At 35.8% G+C, this 23,058-nt stretch overlaps 3 protein-coding genes across 3 annotated transcripts; 2 read left to right on the forward strand and 1 right to left on the reverse strand.

The window, feature by feature from the left end:
• The first annotated feature begins 37 nt into the window (after positions 1-37).
• On the forward strand, positions 38-12,065 carry LOC129452783 (cullin-associated NEDD8-dissociated protein 1). Its single transcript, XM_055216807.2, has 15 exons — positions 38-219; positions 841-984; positions 2,464-2,618; positions 3,274-3,397; positions 3,733-3,989; positions 4,433-4,538; positions 4,951-5,096; positions 5,207-5,493; positions 5,567-5,708; positions 5,783-7,285; positions 8,463-8,558; positions 9,260-9,429; positions 9,731-9,895; positions 11,500-11,607; positions 11,710-12,065. The coding sequence occupies exons 1-15, from the start codon at positions 152-154 to the stop codon at positions 11,932-11,934; spliced, it is 3,696 nt and encodes a 1,231-aa protein (XP_055072782.2). The 5' UTR covers positions 38-151; the 3' UTR covers positions 11,935-12,065.
• On the reverse strand, positions 12,054-13,979 carry LOC129452786 (large ribosomal subunit protein eL32). Its single transcript, XM_055216811.2, has 4 exons — positions 13,850-13,979; positions 13,112-13,212; positions 12,745-12,926; positions 12,054-12,231 (listed from the first exon to the last, which is right to left on the reverse strand). The coding sequence occupies exons 2-4, from the start codon at positions 13,205-13,207 to the stop codon at positions 12,102-12,104; spliced, it is 408 nt and encodes a 135-aa protein (XP_055072786.1). The 5' UTR covers positions 13,208-13,212; positions 13,850-13,979; the 3' UTR covers positions 12,054-12,101.
• Positions 13,980-15,430: 1,451 nt separating this feature from the next.
• Positions 15,431-22,610, forward strand: LOC129452784 (protein SSUH2 homolog). The gene is made up of 12 exons (XM_073862172.1): positions 15,431-15,551; positions 17,507-17,602; positions 19,267-19,352; positions 19,799-19,927; positions 20,010-20,070; positions 20,154-20,278; positions 20,406-20,468; positions 20,633-20,712; positions 20,788-20,880; positions 20,997-21,102; positions 21,891-21,998; positions 22,234-22,610. Exons 1-12 carry the CDS (start codon positions 15,527-15,529, stop codon positions 22,366-22,368), a joined length of 1,107 nt encoding a protein of 368 aa, XP_073718273.1. The 5' UTR covers positions 15,431-15,526; the 3' UTR covers positions 22,369-22,610.
• Positions 22,611-23,058: the final 448 nt, after the last annotated feature.

Below are 23,058 nucleotides of genomic sequence, written 5' to 3' on the forward strand. Positions count from 1 at the left end.
CGGCGACAAAGCCCGTGAAATAAATGTCGGTCATCTCTATTAATAACTGTCCGTAAGTGTCAGATTTCCCAGCTTGTTCAGTCCGGCGTTATGATCTTTAACTTTTTGTATTAATTTTACTCTATCTGCGGTCCTGGTTTTCGAAGGCAAGATGTCGAATGTCACGTTTTACATTTCCAATCTACTGGATAAAATGACATCCACTGATAAAGACTTTCGGTAAGACTTGTTGCGTGCTGTGTGTTATGGACGCATGTTTTAAACGCACGAGTAATGTTTATAAAAATAGCTCAGTGACAAAGCAATTACTCACATTGTTTATGTATAGCTCAAATGAAACTTTTGAAGACTTTAAATACATAAAGTTTACTTTACAGAATGCATATGACTGCTGGACTAAACCAGTGTAAGGTGGTTTGCTTGTCTTAGCTTGAACTGGTTTAGCTGGTCTCCCAGCCTGTCTGGTACTGGTGCCCTCCTAAAAATAAAATAAAAAATAAAAAAATCCTATTTAATGGTTAAAATGGGAATTGTATTGGTTTTAATGGTAACTATATTGGGTCTCTCTCTATCTAACTTACTGGCAATGTGTTAGATTTTATTGGTGGGATGTTATCTGACAGATATGCACTAAATCCTAACCCCAAACGCAAAACACACTACATAAAGCAATCTTGAGATAGTTTTAAAGTTTAGTGGTAGACAAATGGTTTATAATGGTATTGTAATGTAAACCATTTAAATTTGTATTGTATGGTGTATATGCATGTTTTGTGTTTTATGGATGGATTTGACTAAGGTAATGTAGATCAGACTTTGGTAAAACCGGTTCTTCTGAAGGTTTATGGCGGCCAATGACCTGATGATGGAGCTGCAGAAGGAATCCATCAAACTGGATGAGGAGAGCGAGAGGAAGATCGTATCCATGCTGCTTAAACTTCTGGAGGATAAAAACGGAGAGGTTCAAAATCTGGCCGTCAAATGGTAAGAATTTTTATTAAGCCCTTATAATGACATTTGTATAGAATATAAAGGGGACATATCATGAAAATCAGACTTTTTCCATGTTTAAGTGCTATAATTGGGTCCCCGGTGCTTTTATCAATCTAGAAAATGTGAAAAAGATCAACACAGTAACTTAGTTTTGATAAACCATTCTCTGCAAGCCTGTAAAAAAATTGTCTCATTGAAATGTGGCTCCCCTTGTGATGTCAAAAGGGGATAATACCACCCCTTAATCTGCACTATCCAACCACGGCACTGCCATTTAGTGCAGAGATCAGCTCTTTTGCATTTTTAAGGACACACCCAAAAACGGCACATTTTAGCTCACACCTACAAAGTGTCAATTTTAACATCTTATAATAAATTATCTATATAATATTTTGAGATAAAACTTTACATATGTACTCTGGAGAAACCAAAAATTGATTTGGTATCTTAAAAAAGTTTTGTGAAACGTCCTCTTTAATTTTGGCCTGTCGTTTACTTTAAATAGTTTTGAATGATCTGGTAATAATAACTGTGTACAATAAGTTACCACATCCACCTTGCAACTCAGGGATTACAGTAAATAGTTTATGGTTTATGATTGATGATAATCACATTTATTTGTGTAGTGTTTTTTTACGTTTCATTACTTCAAATCATCTTCACATGACGGATGAATGAAAAATTTAATATAGCATATATAATAGCATATATATTTTATTACTGCAACTTTTATTGTCCTTATCAAAAATTATAATCTGATAAAAAAACATCAATTAATATGATAAATAACAGGCGTCATATAAAACTAAACATGCCTTTCCTTCTTATAATGTATAGACAGCTGGATGTTTTCGCAGAAATAAATTATTTCACAAAAACAACCGGCTGCCTGAACATTATCCCGCTTATGGCTATTTACCTCATAAGTAAGGTAAGGAACATTAAATAAACGAATGCAGACCTTTCGCAAAGAAAACCCAAGACGTTCAAATGACACAAACATGCTATTTGGTTTAATCATTTGTAAACATAATGTCATATATGTTATTAAAATACATATTTATATTTACATTTTTGTGTAATATTAAACTGGTACCTGTAAAAATGATTTGCAGCATTTGGGTTACCGTGTGTTATTAGTTATGAGCAGTCTGGGAATAACAAACCTGCAAATGTTGTGACTGGCCAATCAGAATCAAGCATTCCAGTGAGCCGTGTAATAAGCATTGCATATTAAAGCATAAGAAATTTTGCGATAATACCATAAAAAGCTATGGAAAAATCGACAATAGACATTGTAGCAACATCATTAATGCAAATATCTATAGAGAAACCCCAGCACCACACGCCTACAAAATTGACATCAAAACAGTGACATATTTAAGATTGTAGCTAGAGCATTACAAGAAAAGCTTTAATAATATATATTTTTAAATGCTCCCATTAAGTGATTGTTAACGGTTTGTGTAGTCTTGGTCCTTTAGTGGGAAAGGTGAAGGAATGTCAGGTGGAGACGATAGTGGACACGCTTTGTTCCAACATGGTGTCCAATAAAGAGCAGCTGAGAGACATTTCCAGCATGGGATTGAAGACTGTTATCGCTGAATTGCCACCGTCATCTACAGGTATTCATATTAACTTAACTGTAAACAATCTTGTTATAATGACAAAGCCTATGTTAAAGGGGACATCATGAAAATCTGAGTTTTTTCATGTTTAAGTGCTATAATTGAATCCCCAGTGCTTCTGTCAACCTAGAAAACCTGAAGTATGTGAAAAAATACGTCATTGATAAATTTGGCTCCCCTTGTGATGTCAGAAGGGGATAATACAGCCTCTTAATCTGCACTATCCAGCCACGGCACTGACATTTTGTGCAGAGAGGGAGAGAAAATATTTGACAGCACAATTGAGTTTTCATTTCGACCAACCACCATTATGTCGATCAATGTTTGCATTATCAGCTCATTTGCATATAAAGGACACACCCCCAAAAATTTGCTCACTCCTACAAAGTGGCAATTCTCTTATAACAACTTATCTATATGGTATTTTGAGCTAAAACTTCACATATGTACTCTGGGGCCACCAACGATTTATTTGACATCTTAAAAAAAATGTCATAATATGACCCCTTTAAAACTTTTAAGTTCACCTGTGCATGCATTCAACAGATGATCACATCCAAAGCAAGAATGAATTCACTTTTAATTGGTTATTAGTTTGTGAGTCACAGCACTGTGGTCAATAAAGATGTTGTTGATCTTTTTTGTCATCAAGGTTCAAACCTTACAGTCAACATTTGTAAGAAGATCACATCGCAGCTGATCGGAGCTCTGGGAATGCAAGACGACGTGTCCATTCAGCTGGAAGCTTTAGATATTCTCTCTGACATGCTGGGCAGGTATTATATACTGTATATATTATATTGTATTTAATACTATTCCATATAGCTTATATTGAAGCCCAGTCTGTGAAAATCCAGCTAGTCTTTTCGTGATTTACTGTTTTCTACATAATGTACGGAAAATCCTGTAAAAATATATCCTTGATATCTGAGAAAGATCATGTTTTAGATAATAAGATAATGTAAAGTAATGCAACATATTATATTGATTTATCAGTGCTTTATTTGCATAAAAAGCTATAATATGTAGCTATAATTGTGCTCGCATTGATTCCTTCAAAACATGACTATGGCCTTTATTATAATGAGGTAATAACTTTTCATCTGTATAGGTTGAGCACTGCTCTCATGAGTTTCCATCAGTCGATTCTGACCAGCCTCCTCGCCCAGCTGATAAGCCCTCGTATGGCTGTGAGAAAACGCTCCATCATCGCCTTGGGTCACCTGGTGCCCAGCTGTAGCCCCGCCCTCTTTACCCATCTCACAGAACACCTGATGAGCGAGCTGTCCCGTGGACCGCCCACCGCAAACGTCCGAACTTACATCCAGTGCCTGGCCACGGTCAGCAGACAGGGTGGACACAGGATCGGTGAGGATTAATTGTATTCTTCACAGCTATTTGGATATCTGCGACAGTTACGTATTGCGTAATAAACATAGCATTAAAGCAACACCAAAGAGTTTTTTTACCTTAAAATAACGTTTCCAAAAACGTTTCAGTCGTTCATCCACTCGAAACAGGGTGAACGGCACTTTCACATTCGCTTTGCAGCCCTCTATTGGCCAAACACCTCACTAAAGAAGTTTCCAATCGTCGGGTCACGGTCCTGTAGTTCGAGAGAAAACTACAAAAATTTGCTTTACGGCAGACCTAAAATCCAGTCAGAGCCAGCTTTGCTGCAGTATTTACAACAGTGGTAATGGACAATTCCGCTTCCAACCTGTAGGTGGAGCAAAGACCAAAAACTCTTCAGTGTTGCTTTAAGTAACAATGTTGCAGAATATAACAATATTGATTCTTGTGATCTGAAGGTGAGCACTTGGAGAAGATTGTGCCCATGGTGGTGAAGTTTTGTAACGTGGATGATGATGAATTACGCGAGTTCTGCTTTCAGGCATTCGAAGCTTTCGTTAGCAGGTAAAAGTATTTCTATAATGTTTGCATCATGAAAACGTTTTTGAATGTGCAATCTGTATTTTTTTGTCGCCAAACACGTGAGATTTTGATTTACTTACCGCTTGTGGTTGAGACTCCTGAACGGGGTATTTTAAAGTTGGGACCGCTCCAACACACAGTTGTAAACAAGTGGCAAACCCGCCGTCGAACTGAGGCTTGTTTGTAAAACAATCCTCTCCGAAATGCAGGGAACAAACATAATCCCATTCGCAATTACGTTGCGTAAAAAACGAACTGCATTTGTCAACCCATTTTGATATAAAACAAAGATGTCGCTTGCCGTGGAATAATTCCGGTGACACTTACTCGACGGAGCAATGCGAATGCGCATTATCGCTCTCGCTTTGATTGACTTTTTTATTTTATTTTAAAGATGTCCAAAGGAAATGTCCTCTCACATCCAAACGATTATTAAGTTATGTCTAAAATACATCACCTACGACCCCAATTACAACTACGATGCTGATGACGACCAAGATGACAGTATGGACGTTGAAGATAGGGAAGATGAAGATCAGGGTAAATGTCATCTTTATAACACTGTGAGGTTCTCAAAATATGATCTATTTTGGGTCTACCTGTAGTAAATGTGTGTTCACTATCCTCTTCCACACACTTTTTATCTTCAGACTCTGATGATGAATACAGCGACGATGACGACATGAGCTGGAAGGTGCGTCGTTCTTCTGTTAAATGTCTGGAGGCGATCGTCAGCAGCCGGCGGGACCTTCTGGTGGAGTTTTACGGATCTGTGGGTCCAACCCTGGTGTCCCGCTTTAAAGAACGAGAGGAGAATGTTAAGACTGATATTTTCTCAGCCTTCGTGGCGTTGCTCAGACAGACGAGACACCCTCACGGTGCTGCCCTGGACGCAGGAGCTAAAGAGGAACCAGCGGTCACGCTGTTAAAGAAACAGGTATGTTGAACCACAAGTTTGGAGATCCACCTATAATGAACACTTTTAAAAAACATCTCATCTGTTCTCACAGGTACCGACAATAGTAAAGGCCTTACACAGACAGTTGAAGGAGAAGAGTATTAGATGTAGGCAAGGCTGCTTTAGTCTCCTGACGGAGATGGCCAATGTGCTGCCAGGTCAACTAGGAGAGCACATACCAGCCCTTATTCCAGGTTAGAAGCCATTGAAGGCTTAAGCCTCCAAACATTTTGATTCAATTGCAAACGAATATTATATTTCTTCACAGGTATCATTTACTCCCTCACCGACAAGTCCACTTCGTCAAACATGAAGATCGATGCCCTTTCTTTCCTCAATGTTCTTCTAAGTAGCCACAACCCAGAAGTCTTCCACCCACATGTTAGTGTCATCTTACCTCCTGTGGTCCATTGCGTTGAAGATCCTTTTTACAAAATCACATCTGAGGCCCTCCAAGTCACCCAGCAGATTGTCAAGATCATGCGGCCGCTGGAAAAACCGAGCACGTTCGACGCTGAGCCTTACGTAAAAACTGTGTTTACTTGTACGCTAAAGAGGTTGAAGGCATCTGATATAGACCAAGAAGTAAAAGAGAAGGCTATTTTTTGCATGGGTCACATTTTGAGTCACCTAGGTGACCAGCTTGGAGCCGACCTGCAGCCTACCTTGCAGATATTTCTGGAGAGGATTAAAAACGAAATCACCAGACTTATAGCAGTGAGGACTTTAACCCTCATTGCTTCTTCGCCGCTAAAAATCGACTTGAGACCGATTTTAACAGAGGGCATTCCAATCCTCGGATCTTTTTTACGAAAGAACCAGCGAACCTTGAAGTTGAACACGGTAACGGCCCTGAACGTGATTGTCACGAACTACAGCGACAGCTTCAAGCCCCCTATGATAGAGTCCATATTGACGGAGATTCCCGCTTTGATTCAGGAGAGTGATATGCATATCTCGCAGGTCGCCATTACCCTTATCACCTGCATGGCCAAGGTTTGCCCATCTTCCTTGAGTAAGATTGGCGGCACAATATTACCCGAAGTGCTTAACTTAGTCCATTCCCCTCTACTACAAGGAGGTGCACTAAATTCAATACTGGAGTTCTTCAAAGTCCTTGTGGCAACCAAGGCCAACAACATGAGCTACAATGACCTCCTCAAGGCCTTGAAGGGGCCTTTCTACGAAACTAAGTCGTTCGACTCCATGTCCGTGCATAAACAGTCCTACTACTCGGTGGCAAAGTGCGTAGCAGCGTTGTCCACAGCCTGTCCCAAAGAAGCTTCTGGGGTGGTCACCAACCTCATTCAAGAGGTCAAGAACCCCAAATCATCAGAGTCTGTGAGGATTCTAGCATTGCTGTGCCTTGGGGAAATTGGGCGATTTATGAACTTTGAAGGGCAGAAGGAGCTGAAGGGGGTCGTAATGGATGCTTTCGGTTCCCCGAATGAGGAGGTTAAGTCTGCCGCCTCATTCGCCTTGGGAAACATCTGTGTCGGAAACTTAGGAGAGTACCTGCCGTTCATGCTAAAGGAGATCGGGAGCCAACCGAGGAGACAGTATCTGCTTCTGCACTCCCTGAAGGAGATGATCAGCGCTTTATCTGCTGAGAGCCTTAAGCCTCATGTGGAGAACATCTGGGCTCTGTTGTTCAAACACTGCGAATGTGCGGAGGAGGGCACTCGCAGCATTGTAGCCGAATGTTTGGGGAAACTCACTCTGGTTAATCCGTCCGAGCTTCTGCCGAGACTAAAGAAACAACTGTCCTCAGGTAGTTCGAGATTTAGGATTACCTTGATCATTTGTAGATAATAGGTGGTTTCCTTAAACACAAATACATTTATTTGACGTAACATTTACTTTTAAGCATTTAGCAGATGCTTTTATCCAAAGCGGCTTATATAACAACGCGTTTCTAGTAACGTGCATTACGTAATAATATTACTTTTCTGAAGTAACGAGTAAAGTAACGCATTACTTTATAAATGTACACATTAATATTTGAGTTACTTTTTTGTAAAGTAAGTTACTTTTTCAGTTTAATTAATTAGATGTAAAAAACAATGTACTGCATTAAACTAAACGTATTAACGTAGAATTACACACTCTGTGCTTGACATTTTTGCGATGGAAATATGCAGTTTTTGAATGCAGAACTTCTCAGTCATACAAAACACCTGCAAAGTAAGAAAAAGTAATGCAAAAGTAACTTAAAAGTAACGTAAGCATTACTTTCCATGAAAAGTAACTAAGTAACGCAATTAGTTACTTTGTAGGGGAGTAACTTAATATTGTAATGCATTACTTTTAAAAGTAATTTCCCCCAACATTGGAGGCAATAATAAGAGAAGTGCTACGATATTTTAACAATTGTTATAGACCAAATAAGAAAACCTAGATTTGACTATTAAAGATGCAGTGTGTAATTTTTTAGAAGGATCTCTTGACAGAAATGCAAAATAATATACAAAACTATATGATCAGGGGTGTATAAAGACCTTTCATTATGAACCGTTATGTTTTTATTACCTTTGAATGAGATGTTTTTATCTACATGCACGTGGGTCCCCTTACACGGAAGTCGCCATTTTGTGCCGCCATGTTTCTACAGAAGCCCTTAACGGACAACTTTTTAACTAAGTTGTCTCCGACGGATGACATGTTTGTCCGGTGGCGGCTAACGTAGCTTCTCTATGCGTTTCAAAAGCGAGGGGTGAGCAGTGGACTGAGCCGTTGGTTGCAATGCGCAACCTCACCACTAGATGCCACAAAAAATACACACTGCACCTTTAATGAGGTATGAATTTATCTATTATTGTAATAGGCAACCAGAAAATTATTCAAGTACATTCACACTCACAGAAATACCCATTAAATATAATTTAACATATTATTCTTGTATTTTGTGCCTATATAGATTTGTTGTATTTATATGTATTCGGTTTCAGGTTCACCACTTTCCCGCAGTACGGTTGTAACTGCAGTGAAGTTCACCATAGTAGACCATCCCATGCCAATAGACTCACTTCTTAAAGGATGCATTGGTAAGAAGTCAGATTGTTTTTACCTTTTATTCTTATTTTAAATAACTTTCTGTATCTTATAGTAAATCCACAGAGATACTTAAAGTAAAAAGATATTTTAAAGGGCACATATTATGCAAAATCCAAATGTGTTTAGAGATTTAAATGTGTGTTGGCAGTGTGTGAACACCCTACAAAGAAAAAAACTCCTTAAACGAAAGCAGTCAAAGCAGACATGCTGTTTTGATTCCTTTGTTAATGTGATGTCACACTGATAAAGCCCCACCCACGGCCACTGACTGACTGGTCAAATTTACCCAAAAGCTTTTTTAAATGTGTTTGTTAGCACATTATAGTGCTAATGTGGCTAAAGATACTATAGTCTCAGTCTGTATCCAAATGAATCAGATCTATTTTTACCGTAAGCACTCACTGTCTGTTGGTAAGGAAGTGAGAAGCTGTAGCTCATTTGCATTTAAAGGTACAAACATCAAAACTGCTTGTAGTTTTTTGCTCCCACCCAAATAGGGGCATTTTGGACACGCTATAAGAAATAATCGGGGTGTTTGAGCTAAAACATAAATTAGCATTACATGTGCCCTTTAAACAAAAGGTTATAGTATTGGATGAAAATAGACCTGAGAGCATTTAATTTAAGTAAACGGGTGAAAAGCTTTGATATTTGGTTGAACAAAAAATCCAGTTTGTAATTCTGCTGCTAGGTGATTTCTTGAAGACGCTCCAGGACCCTGATCTTAATGTACGGCGGGTGGCTTTGGTAATGTTCAATTCGGCGGCCCACAACAAACCCTCTCTGATCCGTGGGCTTCTGACCTCTCTACTCCCACATCTATACAATGAGACCAAGATCAGGAAAGACCTCGTTCGAGAGGTACACATTACAGACTTGTACAAGCTTAAAGGGATAGTCACCCAAAAATGAAAATTCTGTCATTATTTACTTATTGGAGTTTTTCATTATCTTGAACATAAAACATATTTAACAACATAATCGATGTTACCCATGTGCTTCCCATCATTTATTAAGTTATCATCTTTTGAACTGTCCCTTTAAGAATACATGATACGTGTCTAATAAAATTTTGTTCATAAAGTAATAATTTAATACAAAAATATCTATAAGACATTATTTTATTTAAAAATATTTTGTTCCCATTTAATTTATTGTTCAGGTCGAGATGGGTCCCTTCAAGCACACAGTAGATGATGGTTTGGATGTCAGAAAGGCAGCGTTTGAATGCATGTATACTCTACTGGACAGCTGCCTGGACTGTTTGGACATCTTTGAGTTTCTGAATCACGTTGAGGAAGGCTTGAAAGATCATTATGACATTAAAGTAAGTGAAGATTTTCATGAGGCGGGGACTGAAGGTGATGTGCTTTGTGACTGGCAGGCTGATAAAATCCAGCACCAGCTTATTTGTTGTTAGTTTAGGATTAGGTCCCAATTAAGTAGTATATCAGGCATAAATTTAACTGACATGTTTGTATAAAATAATTCACATTATGCTTAAAAATTATCCAATTTATGCCAAATATGAAAGCCAGTTTCCACCACATAAGAAAAAAATCATGTTCTGGTAAATTATAATTATGAGATAAAGTTGAAATTATGACTTTAGAAATTCATAATTTTGACTTTTATATCATAATTATGACATTTAAAGTCATATGCTGCGTCCAAAACCACCTACTTCCATATTATATAGTATGAGAAAAGCAGTAGGCAAGGCGAGTAGTATGTCCGAAAACATATGCTGCGTCCGAAACCGCCTACTACGTACTATATAGTACGCGAAAAGCAGTAGGCAAGGCGAGTAGTATGTCCGAAAACATATGCTGCGTCCGAAACCGCCTACTACGTACTATATAGTACGCGAAAAGCAGTAGGCAAGGCGAGTAGTATGTCCGAAAACATATGCTGCGTCCGAAACCGCCTACTACGTACTATATAGTACGCGAAAAGCAGTAGGCGAGGCGAGTAGTATGTCCAAATACATAGTATTTGAAAAACAGTATGCGAAAAGTACCCGGATGACCTACTACTTCCGGTTAGATTTTGCAGTGTGCATACGATGGACGCTTCACTATCCCATGATGCCCCGGACGAGGGGTTATCCAACGAAGAAGAGGCACGCGGCTGTTTTCGCGCTGAAATGACATGACGTGATGACGACGTATGTCACGTGATGTAGCAACATGGCGGATGTAGTACGTCCGAATCTCATTCATACTACCAGGATTCATACTATACAGTACCTACTGTTTTAATGCCAAGTAAGTAGGTACTTCATCTAATTCAGTACCTACTATACAGTGTGCGGTTTCGGACGCGGCCATAGTATTCGAAAAGTACCCGGATGACCTACTACTTCTGGTTAGATTTTGCAGTGTGCATACGATGGACACTTTACTATCCCATGATGCCCCGGGAGGAGTTATCCAACAAGACAACGCATCACAGCTATATTCGTGCTGGAATGACATCACGTGATGATGACGTATGTCACGTGATGTAGCGACATGTCGGACGTAGTACACCGAATCTCATTCATACTATACAGTACCTACTGTTTTAACGGCAAGTAAGTACCTCATCTCATTCAGTACGTACTGTACAGTATGAGGTTTCGGACACAGCCATAATATTTGGGTTTTATCTCATATTTATGCCTTTAAAAAGTCATGTTTGGGAAAACCTAATTATGAGATAAAGCTGAAATGTATGCCTTTTAAAGTCATAGTATTGGGTTTTATCTCACAATTATGACTTTCAAAAATCACAATTTCAACTTTTACCAGAGCACAATTTATTTCTCATGTGGCGGAAATGGGCTTCCATATTTAAGTTTAGAAGCCCATTAAAGACTGAAATGATGCCTATTACACATTTTAAGTTAAAACATTGATGCTTGAATAATATTCTCATTTTGTTTCTTAGATGCTGACTTTCATTATGTTGGCCAGACTCTCTAAACTCTGTCCATCCTCTGTGGTACAAAGACTGGACAGGCTAGTCGAACCATTAAAAGCTACTTGCACTACAAAGGTGAGTCCTAACATATTGAACATTTTATGTAAAATGCATAGGACACAACAGAAACAGTAAGGTTATGGTTGTCTCTAATCTCATCTATGTGTGTAAATAAAGGTAAAAGCTGGCTCAGTGAAGCAAGAATTTGAGAAGCAGGAAGAGCTGAGGCGTTCTGCCATGCGCGCCGTCGCTGCCCTGCTGTCTATCAGTGAAGTGGAAAAGAGCCCTGCTATGGCCGACTTTGCCAATCAGATCAGAAGCAATGCAGAAATGGCAACCATCTTTGACAGCCTTCAAGGAGACCCCTTAACAGGGGCAGTGGAATCGATGGACACTAGTTAGGGTTTAAACTAAATGTGTGTGATGGAAACTGCAGTGGACTTTTAAAGTGTTGATGGACAAAATTTAAAACATTGTGTAAAATGTGTATCTATTAGACCAAAAAAGTCAGTACATAAAAATTTGGTTTTACAGTTTTTCCACTTTATTGAACAGATGAGACAAGCAATTTATTCGTTCTCCTCGCTGCGCAGTCTGGCGTTGGGGTTTGTGACCTTAATGGCCAGCTGAGCGGCCCTCTCCACAATAAGCTTCCTGTTCTTTGAAGACACATTGTGTGCGATTTCGGCACAGTTGCTCCTACAAAGAAAAAAACTTAAGGTTACCGATGATGTCACGCATTTAACATCAAACCAAGCTTGCTTCATTGTAATCAAAACTTAAATACTAGTTCTCAGAAAGAGGCCCAAAAACAAGCGCTAGTCACTTATTGCAGATTATCTTCCACCTGCCAGCTATGAAAAGAGCTAGAGGTGGAATGGGCATTTCCTCTGCCGTACTATCTCTCCAAATTCAACACCTGAAAGAATATAAACAATTCAACAGGTATGATCTTGGAGATACAAGTGTGACCCAGTCTGTGAAATCCCAGATAGAAAGTCATTTTTGTGATATATAAATTTAAAGAACATTCTGAAAGAATTGCAAGTAATCAAACTTGATCTCAATATAATTGAATTATATGACTTTAGCCTGGATTTCACAGACAGGGTCACATTTCTCACTTTATCGATTTCTGACCAAATAATTAAAAGAACCTAAAAGTCAATTTCCCGACAGGTGGCTACAAATATGAAACGTTTACGCTCTTACTTGTTGCTCATCATTAGGACTTCAAGTTCCTTGATGTTGTGGACCAAGAACTTCCTGAATCCAGATGGCAGCATGTGTTTGGTCTTTTTGTTGCTTCCATAACCGATGTTAGGCATCAACATCTGACCCTTGAAGCGCCGACGGACCCTGTTGTCAATACCTCTGGGCTTCCTCCAGTTTTTCTATACAAGATGAAAATTAAACACGTTACAGCAATAATAGCATTACTGATAACGTTTATCGTGGTCCATACAGATGTGCAATATTAATCTTCAAGAAACAAACCTTCTAGTTTCAGTTTTCATGACTTGCATTGATGGAAAACTATTAAAATCCCAAATGTTTTAATTACTGTAAACTTTCTTACACTGATCTTGACATAGCGATCCGACTGATGTCTGATGAACTTCTTGGTCCTTTTCTTGACGATTTTCGGCTTGGTGAGAGGTCTGAGGGCTGCCATGGTGGCTGCAATAAACACATACAGTAATAAATACATTTTACAATCAAATTCACTATAAAACATCAATCTGGGTTAACAATTCATGCATGGTGCACGCAGATTTGCTTACTAGTAATATTTGCAATCTGTCATACTTTGACATTTGATAAGTACACTAATATTTGCAAACACTAAATCATGTGTACAGACTACATAAGGAATAACAAAAATTCAATAAAAACTGAACAATACGCATCTAACGTTACTAGAATACAGTACAAAATAAAAACGTATAAACTGAAAAGTTCTCACGTTCGTGAACACACAACACATGCAAGCTAACACAACCGCATTAGCATAACAAGCTAATTTACACCATTTAACTGCTAAACTGCGTGTCTAACAGTCGTGAACAACTACTTAAACTTGTTTCTGTTGTTACAGCGAGTAAAACTATATGCATTTGGTTTACACGCATTACACCAATGGCCGCCATACAGACCTTGTGTGTTAATTCATATATATATCTAATCATCTACAGCTCTGTGCTTCGCGATACACAAACATTAAAATACAATAAAGGACGACACAACCGAAAACAGTTGAAGAGTTTTATTTTAATGAAAAGATTAGAGGATGAAATTAGATTTCACTTGAGCTCACCGTTCGGTCTGTCTGTTCCGAAGACAGTCCTGAAGAAGAGAAGGAAGTGACGCAGCGAAAGCCCGGAAATAATATCAGGCAGCGGAAGTTGGTACCACACTCAAATATTTCCCACCGTTGCTGCTGTAAAAATTCTACTAAAATTGAATATAAATAAGAACATAAATTAAGATAACTTTTTTACGTTTATCTTTATGCGTATTTTTAGATACAGCTTTTTGTTTACGTTTTGTTTCGAAATAAATCGTGTTATCTATTTGTAAATTAAATATTGTTCAGTAAGGAAAATAATAGGGGGCCTAATTAGTATTTAGAAAGATTTTCCACATACAGTATTTTTTTATTTTTTGCTAAAAGCACCGAATCTTGTTCAGATAAAATAAATTAAAATTTTTCTGATTTTGTTTATAACTCTTTCATCTCATTGAATTACTAAAGTGTATACCTTAAAATTACCACTAGAACTGTTTCCAACAGGCCAACTACTGATTTAATTTTCTAAAACAAAGAATACTGCCATATTTTACACTTTTGTTGTGATTATAAAATCGATTTAAGAATAATTAAACTAATATAAAGTAAAACATCTAAATGTTTTTTTTATCATTTATAGTCTTAATTTTTTTTCTTCTGATTTTACTATTTAGTGTTTAGGTACAATTATAATTTTTGTTTTGTTCTTTGAATTACTGACATGATAATTAATGAATTGATAATTTTCTCAAATTCCAAGTTAAACAAAACAATAAAAAATGGTTAATATAGTTAAACCATGGTTACCAAAATTGTTATTACTACAAAAACATGTTTTCATAAGAAATATTTAAATATTGTGAAAATAAAAACTGTACAAACTGATCAAAATAACACAAAACAGATAGAAAAAAGTATTCATACCTTGAATAATGCAAAGAAAAAAGTTTGTATTCATTTTTAATCAACACAGTACTAATGTTATTAAATGCATTTCATTAAAGTTGAGGAATTCATATTTAGTAAAAATTGATTGATGTTTAATAACCCTGATTTTTTATAACAGTTTTCATAAATAGGTGTTTATACAGTAAAAAATTACTATTTTTAGTAATATAATATATTTTTAGTGCACACAGTTTTTTACGATATATTCCAAGCATTTAGGAGATGCTGCTACAGTATGTATTATATTGTATTCAAATGTCTCTTTGTGTAATCGAATGGCCTATAAATCTGAGACACTATATTTTTATTAGGACATATCAAAGATCCTCAAAGACCTAGTGTGAAAACTAGTGAACTAGATCTAAATCCTTGATCTCGTGGAGCATTTTGGCATGGTCATATTTGGAACCAACAGTATGTGTTTTATTAAACAGGTTGTTCAAACAAATGTATAAGCAGTGTAGAATTCAAAACTAGGCTAATCTTTAGTAACTACTGGTCTGGAAGACTAAACAATCACTTGTATTTTTCAATTTGTTCATACAACTAAGGATTCTGTGGTGTAATCATATGCCTCTCATTATGAGACGTATTAGACAGATTTCATTAGAAAAGGTCAAGCCGAAGAAACAGTGTTGTGGGTGTGGCTTTATTTGCACACAATTTCTGCCACACTTTAAAGTTTTTCTCACAGCCAGTGTGGAGCTGTAGCCAGAATCATTATTAATAAAACCTGATCAGCATTTTGTGTATGTTATGGACTGCAAAGACGAAGATATAGGTGGGTAAAGCTTATTTTGATAAATGCTTTGAAATGTATAGTATTTGTCTTTAACATTAATTTACTGTTGTTACTGTACAGTTACTAGTATAGTACAGTAACTATAATGTATATAATTCTTTCGCGTCTGAATAGTTTGCATAAAACTTATAAATGGTTTAAACTGCATTTGCATGTGTTTAGAACTAAGTGCCTCATACAAAACTTTATTTATTAAAAATAATTGTTTAGCTAAAATCTTAATTTTGGCAGACGTCATTGTTTCACCCATATGGACCGAAACAAGATTTCTGCCTATGCATGTGAACAATATAAGTGCACTTGAATTTGTTACACTAAAATACACCATTTAAAAGTTTTTATTGCATATCTTCTTTATATTATTTATATTATAGCACTAATAGAATTAAAATCAAAATCATAAAACTTTTATATCTAGGCATAATTTTCAAAGATGATAATTTTCAATTTTTTGAAAGATACACTATGTTCATATAGAAATGTCTGTTTTTATGCAAAAAAAAAAGGAAAATTAAATCTGAGGAGATCTGAACACAAAAGTAAAGAGGTAGGCCTACAGCATGCATATGTTCTGAAAAAAAAAAAACAAGAAATGAAAGAAACACTGAGTGGCATCAATGATATATAACTGACACATGGCATTACGAAAAGTAAGTCAGTATTAGTTCCTCCTGAACTTCTGCTTTAAATAAAACATTCAAGCGCATAGTAATTTCAAAGACAGCGTATTACAACGTATGTATCAAACAAATTAACATTCTGAATCTGTTTGTATCCTGTTTGCTAAAACGACAGCATGCGTCTGTCATTACAAACACAATTAAACCCATAATCAGATTTATCAAACAATGACCAATTCAATTTCTTTAACAGTAAAGGAGCTATTTACAGATATGGTACTTTTCATGTTCACACTGTGACTCAAAGCCACAAAAATTATGATATTATAATTGCTCCTAATGTAAAAAGTAGCTCATGTTACAGAAATAAACCTTATTCCTGAAGTTGACTGTAAGTCTGCTTGTACCCTGAAAATACAGCAGTAAAAATTTTAATTAATCTGCGTAAATGTCTAGAATTTTGCATTTATTGACAATTTAACACATTATTAGAATAGTTGCCAGGGCATTAATATGCGGTTGCTATGATGTTTTTGGCGGTTGCTAGGTTCTGAGATCAAAGAGACCACATCAAAGCCCTTATAATTATCATGTCCCTAGATACCTAAATGTGCATTCATGGATATTTTTAATACCTGACATGAAAGAAAACAAGTCTCCTGTAGCGCCCCCTACAGTAACATCTCTGCAGAGTGCAACAAAAATAGTTTTTGTATCCAAAGGTTTTGGGCAGAATTCAAATAGAAAATAAAAATGACATTTTAATAGTTAAAGATAAGTTTTTGATGGATGTGCATTGCGAAGTTAACATTTGAATTGTATCACAGATGAGCGGCTCCTCCCTTCATTCACTGCTTTATTTTGAGGTCATTGTTTTCCTTGTTTTGCCCATTCTTCACGCTAAATCTTAAGCACAATCTCCTCTGAAGGAAAAGCACTCAGGGTGATATTTATATCCACTTGTTAGCAGCATTGTTTACAGTATGGCCATAACCAAGCTGTCGTGATAAGAATTTATATATAAACACTGATGCATTTAAAAAGCATTTCTTATGGAAAGCACCCAATTTCAAATGGCAAAAAGAAATATGAAGTTAACATATGATATAAGGACAAGAAATACCCTACGGATACAAGTTTATGTCCTTAAAAAAGTAGTTCATCCAAAAATGGGCCCCGTTTTTAGGGTGGACTTCTCCTTTAATCAAACAACCAATGTGATGAAATTGGACATTTGATTGGACGGCTAATATTAATTTTGGTCCTGGATCAATAAGTATTTTAATCTCTCTCTTTTTATTTTTTTTGTCGCAGATACCTGTGACCCCAATATTCCTGAAGAGGGTCCTTCTACTCCGCCCCCCGGCTGGCTGGACAATGTAACAGGTTACGAGGAGCACAAAGGTGGAGGTTAGAGACCCTAGGCACGACGCAAAAAAGTCCTTGCAACCCCTTCAGCCGTGACTTTTTAACGATATCAAGTACATAGTTATTGTTTTTATAAAACGATTACCACACAATGCAAAAAAGTTCAATGCAACTTTTTATGAAGTAAAATTACTTACCGCTGGAAAAAATAGTCACTGACTGACCCACTATGAACAAGAGCTTACAGGCGGATGACATCACAGTATCGCGAGAGCGATTCGACAACAGATCCTCCGTATAATTTCTTAAAACGCTCTCGCGGTATTTTGATGTCATCCGCATAATATTTGTATAAAATAAGATTACTCGTTGGAGAAAGCTCGTTAGTGTCAAAAACTTTTGTTAAACATAAATCTTTTTTTTGCGATAATCCAAAAGTCTAGGGAAAAATTAAATGGGCTTTCTGGCCTAGGAATTAATGTCCCGCTAACTTCCGGGGTTAGCCTGCAAAAATACATCATCCATTCATTAATAAATCTGTTTTTCTTTCTACGTATTTTAACAGAAATATATTCTGTTTTTTTTTTCATTTTTTGATAAATCTGGCAATTTTGTCTTGAAGAAATAAATAATTTATGTCTGTTCACAATTTCCCCTCATCATTTAAAGAATATAATGCAGTGCGATTCCTTCCGGTCTAAATCACCTTGTTAAATGTCATCTAAGTTTTATTAATAGGGCCACAAAAGAACCTGATTTGATTTAAGATGGGATAAGCATATTTAATAAAACAAATTAATAATTAACATATTCAACAAATTCTTCTAAACAAAATGCTTAAAACTAGATGTACATTTTATTGGGAATCTTTTATTGAATTTATAGATTGAAAGAAAGGCTGGCTGTTATCTATTAAGTACTGCATTCATTGAAATTCAATTCGAAATTCATTTTAAGATCTTACATAAAATATATCATGTGAATGATACTGTCTCTGAATGTTGACAACTCTTGCTCATTTTGTGGAAAAACAAAACTCAAAATTTCTGGAAAAATCTATTTTTATTTAAGCAAACACTTTTATTCTTCAAAATCCTTTCAGTTAAAAGAAATAATTTGTTACTGAGGATCAACTGATTTTCCAATTAATTAGATTATTTTTTATTTATTTATTTATTTTTATTTATTTATTCACAAACAACAATTTCCACATTACCAAACTGAAGTTAAAACATTTTTCAAATCCCTTAGATTTGTTAAAAACAAGAAAATTAAAGATTTTTTGAAATATTATGATGATTGTTTTAGTAATACCACTAAGGCATACTGTTATGCATATGTTAACCTGTTTGTTTGTTTGTTTATTTATCTATCTTTTCCTCTTCCCTTATTTTATATGTGAAACTTTACATGGATAATTCATGTGATTTCATTCCTGTAGAGTTTTTTTCTGTTCATTCTATTTTATATGTAAAATGTTTCATGCATTAATTAAAATTAAATAAATAAATGTGCTGTATAGTGATACTAAACTATACAGATACACATCTTTTATATCACTGTATAGTGATACAAGCATTGGAACTAACAGCTTTATAATAAGGAACACGCATATTTATATATTTATGTATTTTAATATATAATCATCTCTTGACATCAGTGGTGAATGCTTTTGTCATTGTGTTTTCTGTGATTTTTGTCTGTAGAGTGCACAGATCAAATTTGTCCTCCTCCGCCAGACTTCGTCCCCCAGCCTGAAAGTGAAAAGAATGCTTTTGTTCCAAATGTCATGTGGGTACAATGTTTTTTACGTCATACTTAGCATGTATAACACACTTTGTGTGTTTCTGTAGCTCAGTGGCAACATATTTCATTGGCAATATAGAGTTTGAATCTATAAAACACACATACAGATTAAAGAAATGTACAGATTGACTTTCCTTAGATAATTGATGTCATGTTGGATAATCACCCAAATGCATACATTTAAGATGGTTATTTATACCAATTTGTTTATTAAGTCAAATTTGAATCATTAAATCATTTCCTTTAAAGGAAAACTTATTTTAAGGAATATAATACACTCTAAAAAGGCTGGGTTAATTTTACCCATTGTTGCGTCAAATATAAACAGTCCCTTTTTGCCCCAATGCTGGGTTGAAAATAACCTAATTATTCAGAGAATACTGTGTTTTCATTTTGGTTTATTGTTTTTTGTATTTTTTTTATTTTATCATATTGCCCACTGTCTCAGAAGACGCAGCAAGAGATGCTTTACTGCAGTTTGTGGGTAAAAAGTGGAACTACAGCAGCAAACCTGCCAAAAATCTCATCTTTAAAGACATGAAGCCTTTTACAGTATACCGTGTAGGTCCCTCCAAACATGTCCATCTATTACTTTATATTGTTTAATGTTTTCTTATTTAGGAAAAGTCCTATATCTTTTCAGTACCGCTTGGAAACATATACAGAGTCCAGATCAAGCACTTGGGAATCAGAGCCACACACAGGTAAACAAATCATAAAAATGTGATTTATGCCTATATACTTTTTTCATAACATTATTACTGTGTCACAAATATATTTTGCTCAGGTCAGTCTGTGGATGGTCCTCAGAATGGAGCGATTCCTCCACCCTGGCATGTTCAAGTGTCTTACCCACCCAATTTCACTGATGTTGTACAGAAAGTCAGGGTGCCACACTCTTCATTTGTAAAGGTATTGTGTATTTCTATATTAGTTTCTCAACAAACTCTGAACACAAAGACATAAAATCACTCCTTTAAGTGAGAATGTTTGTGAATTTTGGTATTTTGATGCTTGCTGAACTGAATTATGATTGCAGCCCTGCTTTCGATGTCATGGTAATGGACGAGTCAGGTGCACACAGTGCCGTGGAAAGGGAATGGTGGGTTGATGTTACATTATAAAATATGAATTCAAAAAATATATAATATCAAATATACATACAGTAGAAGAAGTAAAACACAAACAATATAGTAGTTGTGGTGTACTGTTGGCTAAGGATATATTTAATGTAGTTTTGATAACGTGTGTATGTACCCATATTAGATACACTGTATGTTTTGCCTTGCCTCTGGTCACAATCGCAATCGACGGTGCACGAACTGCCACGGCAGGGGAAGAAAAAGGTAATTTGATGATGCATAGTTTACAAGCTTTATACTTCAAATATGAACCTAAAATATCCCAATTCACTTTTTTAGGTGTGTCCCTTGTCACGGAAAAGGTTACAAGATCTGTGTGACGTGTAATGGCCACAGAAATCTTGTGCATTTCATACAAGTCACAGTTTCTTGGTAAACCTGCTTACAAAATCAGACTTTTATAAGCTTAAATGCCTCATTTGCATCTTGATTTTGTTATTGCTTTAGTTTTGTATGCATAAATATATTTCTCCCACTGTGTTTCTCAGGAGGAACCAGGTGTTTGAGTTCATACCTGACCGTGTGCCTGAATTCCCACTAAAGAAATTTGAGAAGGTGTCTGGGGAGACGTTCTTTAGAGATGAAAACCCCCTGGTATAAATAAGTCTCTTTATTTTCATGCATTCAGTGACTTTATGTCAAATACTTCATAAGATGTTGTTAACATAAAAACAAGCTGTTTAACTCCTTAAGTGGCGCTGTCCCTCTCACGGGACACCTAAGTTTACGTCAATATTTTCCATATAAATTTTATGTATATCACAATAAACTATATATTGTTGGAAAGGTCTAAGCCTCTAGAATACATATATCAACAGTGTTTTATAAAATAAATTATGTAGGGAGAGTAATTGATTCAATTTTAAAGAGAGTGCGCTTCAAAACATTTATATATAATACTTTAAAGGTGCAGTGTGTACATTTTAGCGGCATCTAGTGGTGAGGTTGCGAATTGCAACCAACGGCGTAGTCCACTGCTCACCCTTTGCTTTTGAAACACATAGAGAAGCTACGGTAGCTGCCACCGGACAAACATGTCATCGTCGGTGACAACTTAGTAAAAAAAATTGTCCGTTAAGGGCATCTGTAGAAAAATGGCGGCACAAAATGGCGACTTCCATGTAAGGAGACCCTCTTTGTATGTAGATAACAAGGTCTCGTTCTAAGGTAATTAACACATAATGGTTCATTATGAAAGGTCTTTGTACACCACTGATAATATAGTTTTGTATATTATATTTCATTTCTGTCAAAAGATCCTTCTAAAAATTACACACTGCACCTTTAACGAATGCATTCATTTAACATTATCTCCAATGTATTGTTAAATAACCTTAAACTTTTAAATGCTGTATATTGAAAACACAAATGCTGGCATTTAGGTCTATCCAGTTGATGGCTTTCCTGACCAGGACATCTGCGAGGCTTCAAAACGAACAATTCGGAGTCATCTTCTCGCATTTTCTTCTGTTAGTCGCATTTTACAGCAGGTAAGAAGATCCTTTATTGTGACATTTCCTTATTATTATTAGAAATAAATATTATTTAAGTAAATGTTTACATAAAAGCAACCAAATGTGACTTATGACCCGGAGAGGATGCAACTAAACAGTTGACCACTAGATGGAAGACTAGTCTCAAAGTGATGTCTCAAAGGTCCAAATGAAAGAGTCACATCTTATAGTAATATTTTAATTTGAAGAAAAATGTTTTGTTTTCTTTCAGCGACAAACAATTGAGCTGGTGCCTCTCACTCATGTATTCTACGCATACAATGGGAAAGACTACAATTACTTTGTTTTTGGTAGAGAAAACAAGGTTCACACAACCAACTATCCTTCTTCCTGCAGTATTTTGTAGTGTTTCTTTTTGTTTTTTACTTCTGAGGACCAAAAGCATGATGATTAGCACCACTTTTTTCTTTTCTACATTTTTTTACCAAAAATATTGTGTTTTAGTATACATTTACCACATATTTACAGGCAAAATATGACTTATAAATGCCTTATGATTTAAAATATGACATGCAACTTCTAAATGTGTTTTTAAAGAATGTTTTAAAGAATTCAAAATGCCAATAATAAAGTTAACGTTATACTGTACAGTTTGTCAAGAGTGTTTGGTTTGCAGCAGAAACATTAAGGTCATGTTCTAAAATAATTATATTTCCTATAAACAAAAATGTTAAAGCAGAATAATTGTTTAAAACTGAATAATAATTATATATATATAAATATTCAAGTATTTATATGGCCTACATTTTAAATTGATAATATTTCCTATAAACAAAAAAGTTAAAGCAGAATATATTGTTTAAATTTGAATAATAAATAAATAAATAAATATTTTTTTACGAAAAATATTGTGTTTTAGTATACATCTACCACACGTTTACTGGCAAAATATGACATAAATGACTTATGATTTAAAACATTACATCCAACTTATAAATGTGATTGTTAAAGAATGTTTTGAATTCTAAATGCCAAGAATAAAGTTAACATTACTGTACAGTATGTCAAGAGTATTTGGTTTGCAGCAGAAACATTA

This window comes from Misgurnus anguillicaudatus, chromosome 23 (genome assembly GCF_027580225.2).
Source record: "Misgurnus anguillicaudatus chromosome 23, ASM2758022v2, whole genome shotgun sequence".
NCBI classification, from domain to species: domain Eukaryota; kingdom Metazoa; phylum Chordata; class Actinopteri; order Cypriniformes; family Cobitidae; genus Misgurnus; species Misgurnus anguillicaudatus.